Raw genomic sequence first — 21,335 nt, 5'->3', positions numbered from 1 at the left:
CTTTTCCAGTAATTAAGTACAAAAAATATAATTTTGTTACCAACGAGTGGGGATCGACGTGAGAGTGCTCTTGTGTCAGTGTCAGTCTGCCAGCCATGATCGGAAGTCCTCAGAGCAGTCGTCAGGAACAGCAGAGTTGTAGCAGGAAGTCGGAGCAGTCGGAAACTCAAATGGGCACACAGAAGCTTGTATGTTAGTTATTGAAAGAAGCTTGGTCGAGATTGCCTTATATAGGGCATGGAAAGGGCCTTCCATAGGTGTTGAAGGTGCCTCCAATGGTTCAAATATGATCCCGAAGTCTGCTGAAGCTTATCGCTGAATCTGTCAACTTTTATTCTCTAGAAGGCACCTTCCATGAAAAGTGTGAAGACGTCTTCCAATGCTCGAAGGCTCCTTTAGGTATTGTTCATCGGAAGGCTTTTTGCTCCTTTTACCCTTCAAGTTGTGATAGTCCAAAACTAAAACATCTAACCTGCAAAACAAAGTTATCACAGTGAAAAATAAGAAATAGTAATTAGCTCCTAGACTCCTGGGACCATAAAGTAGTCAAAGTCTCAGATTAGGGATCCAAAATGGACCAAACTTAGATCGGCGCCTACTGCCCCTCAAATGGGGTGTGCCCTGATAAAGTCACTCTCCTCTAGTGATTTACCTTTACTTACCAGCATGTAGTCGGTAGACTAGCCTTTTTACCCATCAGGTCTTCATGCCAGTTGTCTGGTCCGCAGACCCAACTGGACTTCTGCCGGTAGTCCGATCCCGTGGACCCAACCGGACTTCCTTCCAGATATTCGATCGACCCGTTGACCTATCTGGACTTCTTACTAGCTATCTGATCCCGCGGACCTAGCTGGATTTCAGCCTAGTGTTCGATTCTTCAGACATGTCAATTCATAAACACTCGGTAAGCTATTAGATCCCAAAGCACCTAACTTAACTCTCTTATCATTCATCAAAACGTGAGTTAGACCGTTAGTGTAATCTGCACTAACATTCATCCCCCCTCCAAAAAAAAAAAAAAAAAAAATCAAACCAGACATTATAAGTGTCCTCAAAATTCTGATGATAATCAATTAATTGATTTAGATATGCTTTTTATTTTCAAATTTTCGAGTAAGACAATGGGTGCAACTGTTTCTATATAGTTAATGAACAAGAATATTATGCTTCTAGGACACAAACTCCTGAACTTTGAAGAAGTTAAATCATACATAAGCTAATAGTTCAAGTATATATATACATACATAGCTTTCTGTATATTTAATATGTTATCTAATATGTCTTCAACTTACCTTATTTGACAGCTTGTACGAACAACAATTACACCTACAAAATCTTACAATAAGTGCAAGTGAGGTAGATCACAAGTTAGAGGATGAATTTATATTTTGTTTCAAATTTATGTAAGTTACCGATTAAATTATTATTACAATGCAACTGTATTATATATACATTTAATTTATATCATAACTAATGTTATAGGCGAACAATTTTAGAATATCAAATGTACAAAATGAAAAACTAAAAAATCTTATCAAGACCTCTATGTAAGATGACAATTTACTCAGGTTATTATGTTAATGCATAAGGACTTCTTTGTAATATAACAATCTATGACACCCATGGAAGAAAAAAAATAAACGATTTCTTACCCTTGAAAGAGGATAGGAAGAACCATTGGTGAATCTAGTGTTCTATGGCACCGTTTGGCTGTGACAACCTGCTTGATACTTCGCTACAAAACCTGTGGTTGGTTAGTGGCGGAAGGGTGTTGCTTGTAACCAGATCGCCCTCGCCCTTGTCCTCATTACAAGCCAAAGAATGTCGATGATGCTTCTACATCCTTCTACTTTCTTCTTGTGTGCATCTGAGCCTTCAGCCAAAAATAAATTATTGGGTCGTTGTCTTCACAAGATGACCCATGTTCACGCCAACGGCCGAAATCTATCCATAGCTTTAGACAAAATTGAAAAGTGATACAAACCAAAGAACGCCGACGACGCTTCTACATCCTTCTACTTTCTCCTTGTGCGTTTCTAGGCCTTCGGCCAAAAATAAATTATTGGGTCGGTGTTTTCACGGCCAAAATCCGTCCATAGCTTTAGACAAAATTGAAAAAAAAATAGTATTTTATCAAAGCCAAGTTTCGATCTTGGGACCTGTGGGTTATGGGCCCACCACGCTTCCGCTGCGCCACTCTGATTTTACATTAATTATCATTTGAATAATATTATATCTAGTGGTTTTTTGGAACTTATTTTTAAATAAAATAATCCATAATTTATCTGTAAATTAAATTAATTGAACCTAGAAAATAGATTAATTTTTTATTTCTTAAAATGTTTATGCATCCAAGTCCATGCAGAGCTCAGCGCATTTGGTCCAATCCGCAAACTATTCCATCCTCATGGGTACCTAGTATGTGGACTAGGTCACGCACGATACAACGCAAATACTACGGAGCATTGTCATTTAGATGGCTCCTTTGGGTAGTAACAAAGAAGGTTGCTTCAAGGTGTAGTAAATGGGTAGTAATAAGGAAGAGAACACAAAGTAGGAGTGCAAGTCGGTGATCGCCATGGAATCATACTACATCAGGTTTAACATAAAGTGTAGATGTGACTTGTCGACTCTACCAACAAAAAACCTACAGGTCTTGCAGTGTATAACTCGGGATAGACTAAAAAGAAACATTTATAGCGTATATATTTTCATGAATATACAAATTAAGTATTTCAGATTTTTATAATATGAAATTTTAAAATCAAATATATTTTAGCTCGAGATCTTCAAGTACGAAGTGAAAAGATATAATATGTTCTTGAGAAACAAGAAGTTCTAGAGGCTGTAAATTAGCTTATGGAAGAACCGGCTGATGGTTCTTACCCATATATCATAGTTGGATATTTTAAATGTTTTGAAAACCATTCTATGTTTTATTTTCTGTTGTATAGTTATTTTGAAACATATGAATTTAAAACTAGGTTTAAAATTAATATAAACTTGTGTGATTCTCAAAGTTTTTTAGTTTTTGTTAAAACTTTAAAAATGTTTTGAATTTTCATAAAAATATATTTTTCCTTATTAAAGGACTTTAAAGGAACTTTGTTTTCAAAATTTCATGATTTTTAAATTTTATAGATTTTTCTATGCATTTCTGAAGTTGGCTTCAGAAAGTTAAAATTCAAGCCGTTTTGTGCCAGTCGGCTGCATCAGATGGCAGTCGACTGGTGACTGTGTTTTTCTAGCTCATCCTATGGCTCGGGTCCTTGAGATCGGTGAAGGATGGTGCATCCGAAGAATCTTCGGATGAGGAGCAACAGAGTGGAGCTGAGAGAAGCGGACTTCAAGGCAATGCGAAGGATATATGGAGAGGAGTCACAGGCTCGAGTGCATCTGAGGGACGAAGGCCGAGTAAGAAGGGATTCAAAGGAAACTCCGGAGAGGATGAGTGAGTGTGTAACTGGGATCAATCGACTGATGGAAGTGTCAGTCGACTGGTCCAGTCGACAGAGCAGTTGGCTTGGAGCAATCAGAGGCATTCTATTTACTCAGCCAATAACGACCAGTCGACTAGAATCTTTACCGGTCAACTGGTAAGTGATCATTGGTGACCATTGGCAGAATCCCTGATTCTGCAAAATAGTTGTTAGCTACATCACCAGTCGACTAATGAGTGTGCTAGTCGACTGGTGCATGTGAAATGAGTTAATAAGTGATCAACTCATTCCACTCTATTTAAAGATGGCTTTGAGGGATGAAGGAGGTTATTGATTCTTGCTAGAATTCTCCTAAATCATTCCCTCAAGCTTTCAAACCAATTCTCTTCCTCCTAATCTAAGTTTTCATCTTGTAAAAAGGAAGAGAGCTTTGTGAGAGGTTTGCTCTGTCGAGAATGAGAAAGCATTAGCCAGAGATTTCTAGGGACTAATCCACCGACAGATTGAGGGATCGTCCACCTCAAGGATAAGCCGTGGAGTAAGAGCAAACAATCTCTAAACCACGTTACATAATCTTATTAGCATTTGCTTTCTCTCTTACTTTGTTTTTATTATTTCTATTCCGCTATGCACTAACATTGTAAGAAGGCAAACCCCATTTGGGGACTTTAGGTGGAGATCCAATTTAGGTTTATTTTAGAAATCTAAATTAAGACCGTGACTAGATCTTGGTCTCAGAAAGATAGGGTCTAATTAATACTGCTTATTGTTATTGTGCTAACTACGTCTTACAAGGTATACTTTATTTTGTTGAACTAACACATTTTTATAGGGCAAAAGGAGTACAAAATACCTTGGGTGAATAGTACCCAAGGAGCCTTCCATGTAAAGGGAGGCTCCTTGAGTTGTCCGATGGAAGGCGCCTTGGAGAACTTGGAAGGCTCCTTTGGCTGGGTAACCCAGAAGGCTTCGTTGATGATAAGAGCCACTTTTGTTGGGATAAAACTTGATGTTGAAGGTGCCTCCAGTGGCGTTGAAGGCACCTTCAACCCTCTTTAAAATGGCTACTCAACCAAGGCTTCAAATCAACTCATTCATGACTTCTGTAAGTGAACTTTCGAGTTCCTAGTTGCTCTAGCTTCATCCTCTTGCTGTGCTGCAACACTACTATGCCCTACTACTATAGAGAATCCATCCGACACTGAGCTCGATCTGAGAATCTTCAAGTGTTGGGTAATAAAAGTGTTGTTAATTATTTAATTACTGCATTAAGTAAAGTGTAGGCTTTTACACCTACCCTTTTGATTTTATTGTACTCGATTCCCTCTTCTGGTGGTTCCGGAAGAGGTTTATAATGATTGTCTAACGATAGGTCCAAGGGACGTGGGTCTTAGAGTAGTAGTTGTCGAAGGCTCCGAACTAAGTAAAATCACTTATGTTCTTTATTTTTCTTTTCCTTTACTTAAGCATTTATTTTCCGTTGTGTACTCATTTTCAAATTAAGAAAAAGACAATTTTTCTTTAAAGCCATGTGATTAACCCCTCTCTCACGTGCGCAATGATCTTATAGGTTCCTCCAAGGTCCATCCACTTCTGAGTTAAACTTTTTTGCAATGCTAAGCTGGGTTTGCGTCAAGCTTTCTTAGAAATGTCTCAAGTACTTTAAAGGATGATGTAGTTATCTAGGCTACTTGGCTATCTAGCATCTTCATATGTTGCTCAGAGTTCTCCATCATTTGACTTAATTGCTTGATGTCATTTTTAATTTCAAGTTGATTTGCTAAGATCTCCTCAAGTAGCTTTTCAGTCCTTGATGGTTAATAACTCTGTTGTTGTCGAAGCTGGAAGTTCTATTGTTGCCATAGTTGATAGCTCTTTTGTTGACCTAGTTGATAGCTTTGCTCTTGATTATTCTTGTAAGAGAAATTAGGATGATTTCTCCACTCGGGATTGTAAGTGTTGGAGTACGAATTATTTTGTCTCGAATTGAAGTTGCCAATTACGTCACATTGTTCAATCTAAGCTAGTTGTGCAGCAATAGAACCAAGCAGGAAAACTTCTTGATTTCATTTGTCCCTCCACGGGAGTCACAAACTTCCATAATTGAGTTAACCAAGTTGGAACCCATTCACTCAAACTTCTTAGACAAAGTATTAACCTTCGCAGATATCAAACTCAAAGTATCAAGGGTATATTTTTTGGGTATTTTGATCAGATTTCTAAGAAAAATAGCTTCACTTCTTTCTAATGCCCATTAATGGTAATTAAGAACCACACTGTCTATTATATCTTTTGTTTCATCTAAACCTTTGTTCATAAGTGCTCTGCCAGATGCGGAGTCTAGAAACACTTTAGTCTAATAATTGATTCTATTGTAGAAAGTGTGGATCACTAACTATTTTCCCAATCCATGATGTGGACATGATCTGAGCATACTTTTGAATCTATCCCACACTTCAGAGAGAGATTCTATATCAATCTGTTTAAAGTTAGCAATCTGATTTCATGTGTGTTGTTTTGCTTGGTGGGTAGAATTTGTCTAGGAATGCTTGCTCACTCTGCACCCAAGATATAATACTGTTTACTAGTAAAGAAGTGACCCAAAGTTTTGCTCTATCTCTTAAAGAAAAACCAAATAGGAATAGTTTTACTGCTTCAGTTGGTATTCCGTTCATGCTTGTTGTTCTACAAATCTCATAGAAAACCTCCAAATGTACCCCATAATTTATAAATCATACTAATTTCACATACATATATATCTTAATTGGAGTCAATAATGCTCTATTTTTCAGGCATTAAGACCTATTGAACTACATATATAGCCAAATTAAAGTGCATATATACTCAAATTTTGTACAATTATATCTAATTAAACTACATATATATTTGATTTTAGAGATTTTGTACCTAACTATACCAACAGAATAAAAATCAACAAAAATTTCTATAGCTATTTCTTGATCACTAAGTCATATGTCTATCATCAGTACTACATCTGTTTTACCATAAAAAAACTAACAGTACAAAACTTCATACAAAGACAAACTTCAAACTTCCATTATACTACATCTGTTTTACCATAAGAAATAAAAGATGAGATAAATTCATCAAATGTATTTTTCAATCATCCTTTATCATCTGATAATATAGTTGATGCAACACGGGCCTAATAAGTTCTCATCCTCACATCATTTGCAAATCTCCAGATATCATCTATGTCACGAGATAGACACTCCACCCACATGCATGCATAGATGCCACAATCCAGAGTTGTGCCTTGATGATGACACTGTTCTCTCAATACCTCATGACTGTCTATGTCTAATCCTAAAAGATGAAGTATGCAACCAGCTAAAAAATGTGCCTACAAAACAGGGAATGGTTTCATACTACTATGTTATTACTTATTAGAGTAGAATATCGTCAAACTCACATAAACTTTAGTCATCCTTACTGTAAATGAATAATGATTTGAATTCTACACTCTAAAATTTTTTCAGATGTTTTAATAACCAACAAATACCAATGTCACCTGTCATTAATTAGGAAAGTGATATATTTGTATCTTCTAAATACATCTTTATTCAGTTCCTGCAATCTACCCTTGGTCATGGATGTCAACCTTGCAAAAAAAAAAGCTCTGTAATCCATGTTACGTATTTTCATGTGTTTACCATATAGCTCCAAGTGATGAAACACTTCTTATTGGGGCAATTTCCCTAGGTCAAGTTTGACCAGTTTGACTAAGCTTGAGTTGAGTCAAGCTTGAGTCAGGATTTAAGTTTTGATGTTTGACAATATAAGGAGATTGCTAGAGCAATCATCCGGTTATGGAGATGGTCAAAGGGTTGACCAGGTTGATAAGAATACAAGTCAAGTAGGTCAACGTTGACAGGAGACTTGACTGGGAAATTCCTAACTAGATGTTAGGCATTTGAAAAGTCCTAGTGAGGAACTAGGCAAGAGAAAGTCCTAGTGAGGAGCCAGGCAACGAGAAAGTCCTGGTGAGGAACTAGGCAGGAGAAAGTCCTGATGAGGAGCCAGGCAATTGGAAAGTCCTGGTGAGGAGCCAGGCAAGTGGAAAGTCCTGGTGAGGAGCCAGGCAGTTGGAAAGTCCAAGTGTGATATTGGCAAAGGAGAAAGTCCTGGTGAGGAGCCAGGCAATTGGAAAGTCCAAGTGTGATCTTGGCAAAGGAGAAAGTCCTAGTGAGGAACCAGGCAATTGGAAAGTCCAAGTGTGATCTTGGTAAAAGGTGTAAGTTCAAGCATGTAGTCTTGGCAAGGCAAGTCCTGGTATGACTTGGCAAAGAAGACCCGACAACTAGGATGAGGCCGAAGGAAGCTCCTGAAGGTAAGGCGTGAAGGATGGGGAGATATCTGAAGGACGCAAGGCTGATGGAGGAGACTAGAAGGCTAGTTCGTGGTTGGTCGGGTGTGGCCAAATGCTAGGCATGGAGACCCAATAGGTCACGATTGATCGGAAGTTGGGTTTGGGACTTTGGACTTGAGTTTAAGTCAAGTTCAGAGTGTTCAATCGTTTGGGCGATCGATTGAATAGGGTTCAAATCGATCGGTCGATCAATTTGCACTGTGCTGCGATTATGGGAAGGCCCAATCGATCGACCGATCGATTGGGATATGAAATCACGAGCATAGAGACTTTCCCAATCGATCGGGCGATCGATTGGGAGCTGCCAATCGATCAGTCGATCGATTGGGCAGTAGAAACTCTCACGCGGGCGTGAGAGCACAGAAAGACGCTGAATCGATCGAGCGATCGATTCAGGAAGTCCCGATTGATCGGTCGATCGATTGGGAAGTGACTGTTGCACAGGATGCAGGTGATGGACGACTATGATGGAGCGGTGCTGACGTGGCAATCGATTGTGGTTGATTTCAATCGATCGAAGGCACTGTATATAGCCTGGGCAGAGCGTTTTCTTCGCTAGATCTTTACGATCTTCTCTTGCGAGTTTACAGAGTTCTTCACAGTCAATTCTCCGGCACTCACGCCAGTTCTTGAAGGCACTTGAGGAGCATCTTCAAGGTTCAAGAGGCAACAACAAGTAGCAAGAAGAAAGGTGTATTCACTTTTATTCTTAGAGTATCTTCTTGTATTTGTGTTTGTGTTGTGTGTGAGTGTGTACGAGGCTTCTCCGCCTCTGACTGCGACCGAGAAGGAGGTTTTCATTAGTGGAGATAGCGTGTCGTGTGTGGATCCTTAGATTAGTCACCTCTTCTTAAGGTGGATACCAAGTAAATCCTAGGTGTTAGCATTGTGAGTGTTTGTCTTCGAGTATTCCGCTACTCAACAACAAGACAAAGCAAACCGACGCAAGCGCGATGAAATGCTATTCACCCCCCCCCCCTAGCGGACATATCGGTCCCAACAATTGGTATCAGAGCGAGGTCACTCTGCTACGGACTAACCGCCAAGAGAGCAAGAAGCTAGAGGAAGAAGATGGAGTCCGAAGGACTGCTCGGATGGGGCATCCGGATTCCACCCCCGTATGACAAAGAGGACTTCAATTTTTGGAGAACTCGGTTGGAGACATGGTTCCAAATGGATTGGAATCAATGGGTTGTTTTGGAGGACCCATTTGAAGCTCCAACGGACAAGAAGGGTAAGCGCCTCCTACCTCGACATTGGACCAAGGAACAAAGGGAGCAAGCGGAGGCGGATAAGGAGGTAACAAAAATTTTGTTAAATCTATGACCCTCTAACATAATTTTGAGTGTAGGGTGAATGCATGAGTGCAAGTGATCTTTGGAAAAAGGTTATTGCCTCTCATGAGAACCCCACTCAATTTCAAGGAGTGGATGAACCTAAGGAGAAGGGCTCATTGGTCCAAGAAGAGAAGGACCAATCCAATGTTGACACAAGGGCAACATTCGAGGAGGAAAAGAAAGAGGAGGAGAAGGAAGATGAGGAGAGATCATCCACATCTTCAAGAGAGGAAAAGGTGGAAGCACCCACATCCTCAAAAGGAGAAGACGAAGAAGATGATGCAACCTCCACAATGCAACATAAATCAAATGGAGGATCAAGCATCATCCCTACACATGAAGGTATAATTAGATCAATTAAAAATAAAAATCATGCCATTTGCTTTCAGTGTAGGGAACATGGACACTACTACAAAATTAGCCTAAGGTGTCACTTTGGGTGCAACACTTTAGTAAATTGTTGTCATATATCAAATTTTAAAAAACATGCAACACTTTCAAATAAGTGTTGCATTATAATTAAAATACAACAGATTTTTTAGAAGTGTTGCCTTTGTTATTAGAAAACGAAACACTTTTTTTAGAAGGGTTTTGCAAATGATGAATGGCGGGATTATTTTTCACTCTGCCCGGAATTATTTTTCCGCGAACCGCGAACCGCTAGCCACAGCAAATAATTACTCGCGAACTCTCCCCTATTCACGATCTCCCCTATTCGCGATGCCCCTCGCGCAAAAGCCCTAGTGTCTCAATTTCCTCCTCTCCCTCCACCGAACTTCTCTGCCACCAACCCTAGACTCTCAACCTCCTCACTCTGTCTCTGCTACCAACCCTAAACTAGCAACCTCCTCACTCTATCTCCGCCGAACATCTCCGGCGAAGCCCTCTCTGCGAACTGAACATCTTCGCCGGGCTCTTCTTTTGGCCCTCTCGCAACCATTATCTTTCTCAGGTTAGCTCTTCTTTTATTTGCTTTTGTTTTTCTTGTATTTTGTTTTTCTTGTATTTTGTTGTCGTCGAACTGCTACCAAGGGTGTTATGTTTTTCCAGCTCTCTCAAGCTTGTTTTTCTCCCAATCCTTGTTCTTATTGTATTATTTTTCTTGTGTTATGTTGTTTTTCTTTAAAGGTTGGATCTTCTATTCTAATATTTACGAAATGAGTTATGCAAAATGAGACCACAGCTTTAGATTGAACACTAATGAGGTAGTTAATCATATTGTATCAAAGCATTGGGACTTAATTATTGCATATGATATTTTGTTAGAATGAAATGGTTATCTTCCAAGGGATTTTTTTTTTGTTAGAATGAGTTTGGTTGAATCAACCCACTAAATTATTTTAACCCATTTTTAAAAGCCTTATAGGGTTTGCAAAAAGGATTTTAACTCATTATATATATATTTTTATTCTTGTAATGACATGAATCCATAGTTTTCTATTGTTGTCCCTATTCCTTGAGGCTCCTAAAATTGAATTAAGTTTTTTTCTATTCCTATATGTATGTGGTATTATAATTTTATCAACCTTGCTTTGACTTGGGTAATTTTGTTACCAATAGAAAGCAGTAATGTGACATTACAAATTCATATATCTTTATCAAATTCCTCATAATATCTTCCTTTCAATTTAACAGTGGTGGTTTATGCTTGATAGGTGACCAAATTTGTCAAAGTCGGTCCATTCATTTGCTCATACTATTAAAGATTGTTCTATCAATTTTTGCCTCTTTGTTACTAGTTTCAGAATTTTAGAGTGATGGGTGAAGATAGAAGTTGGATGTATTTTTCTTGATGGGTGCCTGAATTTGAAAATGGGTTGTTCAACTTTCTGAACATATAATTTGCTAAAGCATCTTTGGGAGGTCAAATTAAATGTCCTTGTAGGCGGTGTAAAAATCGATATTGGTATCGTAGAGACGAGGTGTATAATCATGTGAAAAGTGAGGGATTTGTGGAAAATTATGATTTGTGGATTTTTCATGGAGAGAATCCATCATCATTGAAAACTGCAAGAGATTTAGATAACGATGTTCCAAGAATGCATGATAACATTGATGAATTATTACATGATAGATTTAGAGATGTCATAGAGGAAACAAGTAATGTACAGCAAGGTCCAAATGAGGAAGCCAAAAAGTTCTATAGATTGGTTGAAGAGGGTAAACAAGAGCTATATCCTGGGTGCAAGAATTTTTCTAAACTTTCTTTCATCATTAGGTTGTTTATCTACAAGCCACTTCATGGACTTAGTAATGCAACATTAAATGATCTTCTACAGCTCTTAAGGGAAATGATTCCGGATGCAAAGCTTCCACCAAATTTTAATGAAGCTAGAAACATATTGAGGAATTTGGGTTTGGATTGTCAAAAAATTTATGCATGTCCCAATGATTGTATGTTATTTTGGAAAGAGCATGAAAATGATAATGAGTGTCATACATGTCATGCTTCTAAGTGGAAGCAATCACAAGAAAAAGATGGCAAGAAACCAAATAATGAGGCTGACAAAATACTGTTAAACATTCCAGCTAAAGTATTGTGGTATTTTCCTCTAAAATCCCGATTGCAAAGATTATTTATGTGTGCTGAATCTGCTAAGTATATGACATGGCATGATAGAGGGTGCCCTAAAGATGGTAATCTAAGACATCCGGCTGACGGGAAAGCTTGGAAAGAGTTTGATATGCTGTATCCTGATTTTGCAAAAGAACCTAGAAATGTAAGGCTAGGTTTGGCTAGTGATGGCTTTAATCCATTTCGAACAATGAGTATTGCTCACAGTACATGGCCTGTGATGTTGGTTAACTATAATTTACCACCTTGGATGTGTATGAAGCCAGAGTACTTTATTTTATCTTTGCTAATTCCTGGCCCTAAATCTCCTGGGAATAATATTGACGTCTACTTGCAACCCTTGGTTGATGAGTTAAATGAGTTGTGGAATGATGGGCTAGAAACATATGATAAGTTAAAAAATGAAACTTTTCAAATGTATGCAGCCCTAACATGGACCATTAATGACTTCCCAGCTTACTCAATGTTGTCGGGTTGGAAAACTAAGGGAAAGTTTGCTTGCCCTTTGTGTAATTATGAAACTAGTTCTTTGTACTTGAATCACAGTAGGAAAACATGCTATATGGACTATCGCAGATTTTTAGACTTGGACCATCCATGGCGTCGTAATAAGAGTTCTTTTAATGGGCATACTGAGGATAGGCCACCTCCAACCCCTTTGTCCGGGGTTGAGGCTTTGAGAGACTTGTCTAGCTTTAAGAATGAATTTGGGAAGACTCAGAAGAAAAAAAATGATGCCACATGTCCTTGGAAAAAGAAGTCAATATTTTTTGAATTGCCATATTGGCAATTCAATTTATGTCGGCACAATCTTGACGTGATGCACATTGAAAAAAATATATGTGACAGCTTGATAGGGACATTGTTGGATGTAGCTGGCAAGTCAAAGGATCATGCAAAAGCTCGATTTGACCTTATAGAATTGGGGGTTAAAGAAAAACTTCAACCTGAGCTATCTCTTGATCGTGAGCATGTTGTTTTGCAAAAGGCATGTTATGCTATGTCTCGAATTGAAAAAGATATTTTCTGTCGTGCCATAAAGGGAGTCAAACTGCCTTATGGGTGTGCATCAAACATAACAAGGTGTGTACGCACTTCAGAAAGAAAAGTGACTGGTTATAAAAGTCATGATGCTCACATTTTACTACAATACCTACTTCAAGTAGCGGTTAGGAAATCCCTCCCCAAACATGTTGCAATCCCTTTGATTAGATTGGGTGCTTTCTTTCGATGTTTGTGTAGTAAGGTTGTTAAGCCTGAAGACCTTGATCAGTTGGAAATAGAAATTGTTGAAATATTATGCGAGCTTGAGAAGATATTCTTACCAACCTTTTTTGATATTATGGTGCACTTACCGATTCACTTGGTAAATGAAGTTAGGCTTGGTGGACCAGTGCAATATCGATGGATGTTTTCTATTGAAAGATATCTGGGTAAATTAAAGTCTTATGTACGAAATCGAAGGTATGTAGAGGGGTCTATTGCTGAAGGGTATTTGATTGAAGAATGTGCAACTTTTTGTTCACGGTATATGGATGAATGCGTGAAGACTAGACTAAACAAAGGTGCTCAAGATTCAGATATGTCTTGTGTTTATTCAAATGAATCCAACTCAGTAGTTTTTAAAAATGTTGGACACCCTTTAGGAGGAAAGAAAAGAAGAAAAGGCAAACTCTTCACTCTAGATCCTGTGTGTGGTGAACAAGCTCATCGATATGCCTTATTCAATTCTAATTGCAAAGAGCTTGGCGATCATATAAGGTACGTAATTTAACCACCCATTATAAACTAGCTACATAAGTTTGCTATTTTTTTCAATAAATAATTAATCATATAATGAAGTGTACATCATTTGGTAATGTCCATGTTCTTGATTAATGCAGTGAACATCAACTTCATATTAATAGATAACCAGGAAGAAGTAGATGGGCACGAGCACAAAACCACAGCAATCAGTTTACCAATTGGCTGAGAGAAAAAGTGATTAACCATAGTGTCTCTGATCATATTTTTTGGTTAGCAAAAGGTCCATGTCCTACAACTAGAAGATTTACTGGGTATTATGTCAATGGATATAGATTCTATACAAAACTGCGTGATGCAAAATGTAAGACTCAGAATAGTGGAGTTTCTGTAATAGCATCAACTTCTAGCTTTGCAAGCTCAAGGGACAAAAATCCTGTGGTTGGAGATGTTGACTACTATGGTGCAATAATTGAAATAATGGAACTCAATTATTGGTCCAAATCCAAAGTAGTTTTGTTCCGTTGTGAGTGGTACCAAGTGGAGAAAGATGACTATGGTCTTCCTTGTATTAATATGAAGAAGTTGTGCTCTTTAAATGATCCTTATGTCATGCCTTCTCAAGTACATCAAGTGTTTTATGTACTAGATCCTCTAGTAGATGACCTTCAATATGTTATGAATTGTGTTTCTAGAGATCTATATGAGGGTGATTATGGTATAAATGATGGAAACACATACTGGTCCGAACTTCATGATAATGATGTATATCCAATTTCACAAGTTGGGGTTGAAGACATTCAGTTATCAAGAGAGGATATACGTCCAATCATTATTGGTGTAAATACAAATTTGGAAGACATAGATGGAGATGATGACAATGATGATGATTCTATTGATGAAACTTTATGGGATTGGATGAATGCCGATGAAGAACAAGAAGCTGATAATGATTGAATCATGATGTTGTAATGCTTGAACAAATGACAGTTGTTGTGATAATTAATGAACAAATGATAGTTAATGATTTGAATGTTATGTTGTTATAATGCTTGAACAAATCACGGTTAATGATCTGAATGTTAAATAAATTATGATGTTTCATATCATCTTGCTAGGGTATTCTCCTCTTATTTTATAATGTTATAAAATACTTTACACTAATGATTAAAGTTGCTGATTTCAGTTCTAGCAATTCAATCACTAATGGGAAATCAACGCAAGAAGGATGATTTAGAGAAAAATAGTATGACTGCGTATGAGAGAGTTAGAATGCTAAGGGTTCAAGAGAACAAAGCAAAAATGAGAGAGCTTGGACTGAAGGATACACAGATGTCTTTGGCGACCAGTACTAAATGCAAGAAAAAAAATAGAAATCGTTGGTACCAATGACTATGACGCTAAACAGTTTTTGGACAAAAATGGTAGTGGTCAGGATGATGAAGGCAGTTACACAGATGTTTTTGCTCCAATAAAGGTAACCAAGTATTCTGTTTTGTACTTATGAGAAATTGAAAACTAATTTGTCTAGTCTTATAACATTAATAGTTGTGTTGCTTTGTTTGGTAATTCAATGTGTTCACATTCTATGATCTGTATGGTGTTGTACAGGTACCAACTGCCAGAAAAGAATACATTCCATCGATGTTTGTCCAAAAATATGTGGAGTTACGTAAGCAACATAGAACACCTCCTCCAATTAACAAGGAGTCACTAATTGCTTTGCGTGTGAAGGCAAGACACAATCAGATTTCTCATCAGGTTGTGCATGACAATGCTGCAAGAAATAAACTGAATGTAGATGCAACTACTGTTGGTGAAATACTCTCATGGACGAAACAATTAAAATCACCAATTGTGCAACCCAAAAAAGGAGATTCGATGGAAGTGCTCCATGACATAACAAAGCCCAGGATATCACTTATGAGAATTGAATCTACTGATAAAGGTAAATATTTTCTCTAATATATTTGTTTTAAGGTAAATATTCAATATTTATGAGAATTGAATCTCTTGACACTGATTTAAGGATCTTTCTATCTAGATATTCAACTAGATCTTTAGCAGTTTGACTTCACAACATTTGGAAATTCTGTGTTGGTTTCCATCGACACTTAGCCTTCACAACATCTTTATTCTATTCCTCTGTATCAACCAAAATTATGTGCCTATTTTGTTTATTGGTGAATTCTAATGTGTGGATTAGTTATAAAAGTTATTGGAATTTTAGGGTTCATGCTTCTTATCATATGATACATTACAATTCAATAATTGGACTTTTCATATGAACAAGAAGTAAGAAGAATTAGTCAGAATTGATTTGATTCTGTTCAATATGATTCAATACAAATTATATCTTTTATGGATTCATTTAAATGGTTGCCTATTTCATTTAAATGGTTGAATGTGATGTGACCAAGAGGTTAATCAGTTGGCAATTGTAAATATATAACTGTTGATCGATGGTAATTTGAAAATGTATATATGCAAAAGTTTAGACTTGGACATAAGCTATTATGAATGTTATAGCTTTTCATTAATGCCGCCCAACACAGAATGCTTTGATAATGCATTATTTTACATTTCATGGTAAAGTAGATGTTAACTTGGATGATATAGAAGGGCATGCTTGGGAGAACAATGATAATGAAGAGCAAGATCAGATTGGAGGTGAAGATGGTGCAAATGACATAAATGAGAATGACATTGGATGTGAATCTGTGGACATTGATGAACAAAGTGTGTCTAGTGAAGATGACACCGAGGAACTTGATGACCAAGCACTTTTAAACATCCAGTCACAACCTAAAGGTATATTTATACATGAATTATATATATATATATGATATGCTTGTTCATTTGCAAGATTTAGTTTTACATCATGATATCTAATTTCAGCTCAAGATGCTGCAAAAAAACGAGGGCCAACCATGATGCATCATGTTCACATTCGTGGAGTGGATGAACGTAAAGTTATCATTTGCAATGAGTTTGGGTAACCTATTGGACCAGTGATACAACAGAAAAATGTTATGATTGAGTTATCTCAATTTTTGGGCACAATAGGTCGTGAGTATAAATATGCACCCTTGGTTTATCAATCTTGGAAGAAGGTACCTGATAAAGAGAAGATGTGGGAGTATGTGTTGGTATGTATTCCACTTATTTTTTGGCACCTATTAATTATCTACCCATCTTTAACTATGCAATGATGTATATATGTGTGTATAGGAGAAATACATTATACCCGATGTATGTAAAAGTTGGGTGTTGAAAACAATCGGTGCTGCATGGAGAGGGTACAAATGTCGAGTGAAGCGAAAGCACTTCTTCCAGTACAAAGATAACAAGTCTAGATGGAACAATCGGCCTAAGACAATTCCAGAAAAGGATTTTCTTAAACTGTTGGGAGTATGGAACCAAAAGGATGTGAAGGTATATTCAGTACTATTCTTGTTGATATTCCTTTTCAATACTATCCTTCTTGTTTTCAACTCTTAATTACTTAAGCTACCAATTTGTTATACTTCTTTGTGTAGAAATGTTCTGCCCTTGCAAGAGAACGATGCAAGTCTCAAAGGAATAGACACACGATTGGTCCGAAGAGTTTTGCTAGGGTTCAAGAGGAAATGGTAAAGATTTTCTTTTCTCAAACTTTGTTATGGTCTTATTGTTTGGTTTTAGTTGATAGCAATTTTTAAAATAGTATATACATTTGTCATCAAAACAGAAAAATGAAAATCCAGTCAAGAACCCACCTTCTTTAGCTCAACTTTTTGAGCGCACACGCCAACGAGTAGAGGGAAGGCACTATGATGAACCGTATGATGACATTGCGAAAAATATTGTAACTGAATTACTCCACTTTCTCTTTATATAGATGTATATGTATTCACTATTGGGATTATTTTGACTGAACCCATTAATTATTTATGTAAAAAAACTATTGTTGATAATATTGTAGGAAGCTATGAAGAACTACAAGCCTCCAACTACGGAAAGTGGTGATGCAGATCCTTTTCTTGCCATTATGGGCAAGCATTATGATGGACGTCGTAGACTTTATGGTAGAGGAGTTACTAGCAAGATGTTGAAGAAGGTTAGTGGTGCACCAACTTCGTCATATATGGTGTCTGAGGAGGTCTTTGAGTCTCTAAGAAGTACTGGTGAGATTGAACAAAGATACCATAGAGATAAGGCAGAATTTGAACACTTACAAAAAAAAGTTGAAGCTAATAATGAAAGGCAAAGGTTAGAACTGGAAGAGATGCGGAAGGACATTGACCTTCAACGGGAAAAAATTGTTGAAGATACACTCCAGAAAGTTCTTGCAAAACTACCTCCAGAAATTGCAAGAAAATATTTTTCCTAAGGTATGTTATAGTTTTATATGTATTTTCTTAAGTATATGTTCAGTTACTTGATCTGCTTCAATTCTCCAGTAAACATCATGTTTGTTATTGAAATCTGCTTCAATTCCTTATGTTTCAGTTATTTGTCTATTGAAATCTGCTTCAATTCTCCAGTATATTTTCTTAAGTATATGTTTCAGTTACTTGCTCTGCTCTATTTCTCCTTTCTCCATCATTTTTTGGCCGTACTTTTTTTTCTAAATCACTTTCCTTTTTTTCTCAGAGGGCATAATTTGTTTGAAGCCATGATGCTTTTGTTCTTCCTGCATTAGCAAATTGATGAGTGATATACTTTATTATCTTATTCTATCTTAGCCACCATTCCCATCGACTACCTCAAAATGCAACTCTTACACCAAAATTTTGTAAAAGTATTATCTAATTTTTGAATTGATTAGCTAGATCAGTGAAACAACAAACTAATAATGATTAGATGGACTGAGAAGCCTTTTTTTATCCTTTCGTTGCTAATGTATTATCTTTGGTTCATGACGTTCTTATTGTTGAATTGGTATTTTGCCATCATTGCAAGTTGCAACACATGAAATCTTCCATTGCACAGATTTATCAAGAAATGCAAGGAAAAAACATTCTGGTTGCCATGGCAAACACCAAATACATCCAAACTATTTCTATGTTTATTTAGTGAATGTGTTAATATGTTTGTTAGGTTTTTCCATGGTTCACTCTTTTTGTTGCTTGATCTTCCACGTTTTTTTGAGGCAAGCAAAGAGTTTGTGTTGTGATTCCGCTGTTGATACTTTAGTACGTAGCATAGGCATGTTGAAATGAGAAAAAGAAAACTATCCTGAGAAAAAATCTGCTACTCTAGATCTTCTTTCAATGTAAATACCAAATTTTCAGAATCTGGTAGAGAACTGCATGTTCCTCTTAAATCCTCTATTCCTCTTTTCTACGTTAGTTTTTGAAGTTGGACTTCTTCAAAAGTGGGTAAACACTGGATAAAGTGTGATATTGATTGCATAGATATCAATTCCTGTTATTGTTTTCTATGTGCAAGATATCTTTATTTGAACATAAAGCAATTAAATGTTGTTTCCTGTTCCGCTTTCAGAATGTGAAGGAAAGTGTCTCTGGGGAAAAATAGCTGTTAATTCACTTTGTTCATCGATGGAGAAATGTGTGACTTTGAGCTTAGGGAACCGAATGGATATGCTTTCAGCTGCTACTATGAAACCAAGCATTCTGCAGGTATATATGCAAAACATGATATAGTCCTTGAAAGTTTGTTAGGTGATCGAATTAGGTAATGTGCTTGTATGATTAAGGTAGTGATTGTTACAGTCCTTGAAAGTTGTTGATTTTTTTTTAAAAAAATCTTGATAGCCTGTTATTGGTTTTAGTATGTGCAATGCTAATGTCTGATTTAATATTGAAAGTGCACAAGTATATTTATTTTTATTGGTAGAATTGAATTATTTCTTTATATGTTCTTTATGTTGTGTAGCTTTACTGATTATTGTGTGTTGTTTTTTGTTTTTATGATTGGCAGGACATCGTTATGTCATTTTTTGGTAGGCACGTTCAATGCATGGACAAATGACTTTTGGGAGATTAATGAAGTAGTCAACCACATATTATCATTTGTTGGCTTTTTGTAAATGTATATATATATATAGTTGCCTTCTTTTGGGGGATTCATGAAGGTATTAATTGCTGACTTTTGTATAGTGCTTAGTTGGTTATATACTTTTAGATGCAACTTTTGTAAAATTCTTAATCAGAATATAGTGTGGTAAACTTTTGATGAATATAGTGTGGTAAACTTTTGCAATACAATGATCATATTTTGAATAATATATTTTGTACAAATGTGTTTGATTGGATAATAAAATTGGATTATTAATAATATATGGGTGAAAAAATAAGTGTTAATATTGATGGGTAAAAGTGTTACATTTTAAAATAAAACACAAATCTAATTGTTGCATATGTATTAATAAATGATGCGTTTAAGAGGTGAAAAATTTCATAGAAAGTGATGCATTTAATGAAAAAGTGTTGCATTATTAGGTTAAAAAATTATAAAAAGTGTTGCTATTAATAGTAAAAAGTATTGCAATTGCTTAATAGTAACAAAAAAAAAAATGTTGTCGTTGGAAGAAAAAAGTGTTGCATATAAAGAAGTGTTGCCTTTGCTATTTATCATGACAGTTTGAGAAAGTGTTGCATAAAATGACAAAAGCGTTGCATTATATCTAACATGATAGGACCTGATAAGATAAAATGAAAAGCGCTATCTTAGGTATAATGCAACATTTATATGACCAAAAACAACACTTTAGGGGTGATGTCTTAGCCTCAATTTGTAGTAGTGTTATAAGAGCAAGTGTCTAAAATTGGCCAAGAATAAGGGTCAAGTGGCAACCAAGGCTATGGAAAAGCCTAAAGTGGTTGGTCCCGTGGAACGCAAAAGCAAGGAGCACTTTGTGTGTTTCTTGTGCAACCAAAATGGACATTATCGAAGCCAATGTCCAAAAGGGAAGAAAACAACTAAAGTCAAAGAAGGAAGCACAAGTCAATGGGGAGCTTTTAAGAGCAAACCCAAGGTAAACTTTAATAGTGCAATTCCTCTTAGTCATGATAAAATGCATGTTAGAAATAATCCTTATCATTTTAATACAAATTATCATGAAAGTAGGAAGCATGATAGCGTTAAGGGAAAATACATTCCTTCTCATGCTAGAACTACCACACCTAAGTTTAGGAAGGTAGATAGTATCTTAGGCAATAACTCTAAGGATTATAGATATATGCCAAAATATAGAAATTCTCATAGGGGTCAAGAAAAATCCAAATCTATGGATTTAATGATGGAGAACCAAGTCTTGAGGTCAAGACTTGATAATTTAGAAAGAACTTTAGCAAGAATGGAAAACATGCTTAGGGCTCAAAATGAGCATAACGTAGGAAAAGCTAGACAAGAGCCATCCAATGGCTATAGAGGTTTGGGATACAAACCTAAAGTCAAGAAGGATGTGACTTCTTTTCATAGGGTTCCATATAACTATGGGACCAACCCTAGGTGTGAAGGTCAAGTCAAGGATACTAGGGAAGGAATCCCTAAAGGTTCTTTTGGCAAGACCAATGTGACTAAGACTTTTAAGAAGTCTAACAAAGTCACAAAGAAGGTCGCAAGGGAGGCGATCCCTAAAGTTGATCTAGTAAAGGTGACTAAGGCTCCAAAAAGGTCAAACAAAGTCACAAAGAAAGTTACTAGGGAAGTTATCCTTAGGAGTGACCTAGTAGAAGTGACCAAGGCTTCTAAGAAGCCTAGAAAGGTTCTTAGGAAGGTGACTAGGGAGGTTATCCCTAGTGAGTACCTAGAGTATCCAAGGAGCACCAATAGGTATTGGGTCCCTATGAACATATTCTCTACACCCTAGATGGGTCTAGAGAGTGTCAACTCTAATTGGA

At 36.7% G+C, this 21,335-nt stretch overlaps 1 protein-coding gene and 1 non-coding gene across 2 annotated transcripts; both read left to right on the top strand.

The window, feature by feature from the left end:
• Window positions 1-3,285: 3,285 nt before the first annotated feature.
• On the top strand, window positions 3,286-14,442 carry LOC122043735. The gene is made up of 3 exons (XM_042604327.1): window positions 3,286-3,596; window positions 11,053-13,503; window positions 13,821-14,442. Exons 1-3 carry the CDS (start codon window positions 3,286-3,288, stop codon window positions 14,440-14,442), a joined length of 3,384 nt encoding a protein of 1,127 aa, XP_042460261.1.
• On the top strand, window positions 5,846-5,953 carry LOC122044558. The gene has a single exon (XR_006129594.1). It is a non-coding gene; the product is annotated as a small nucleolar RNA R71 (small nucleolar RNA).
• Window positions 14,443-21,335: the final 6,893 nt, after the last annotated feature.

This window comes from Zingiber officinale, chromosome 2A (genome assembly GCF_018446385.1).
Source record: "Zingiber officinale cultivar Zhangliang chromosome 2A, Zo_v1.1, whole genome shotgun sequence".
NCBI lineage: Eukaryota > Viridiplantae > Streptophyta > Magnoliopsida > Zingiberales > Zingiberaceae > Zingiber > Zingiber officinale.
The sequence above is the reverse complement of the archived record's forward strand: the minus strand, read 5'-3'. Positions and strand labels throughout refer to the sequence as shown.

What these genes read in the sequence shown, in the direction of transcription:
- LOC122043735 (XM_042604327.1), top strand. Translation starts at nt 3,286, where the DNA reads ATGGTGCATCCGAAGAATCTTCGGATGAGGAGCAACAGAGTGGAGCTG. An exon ending in GAATCTTTACCGGTCAACTG is followed by an intron (nt 3,597 to 11,052) that starts GTAAGTGATCAT and finishes ATGTCCTTGTAG; the next exon opens with GCGGTGTAAAAATCGATATT. An exon ending in GAGCTTGGCGATCATATAAG is followed by an intron (nt 13,504 to 13,820) that starts GTACGTAATTTA and finishes CAATGGATATAG; the next exon opens with ATTCTATACAAAACTGCGTG.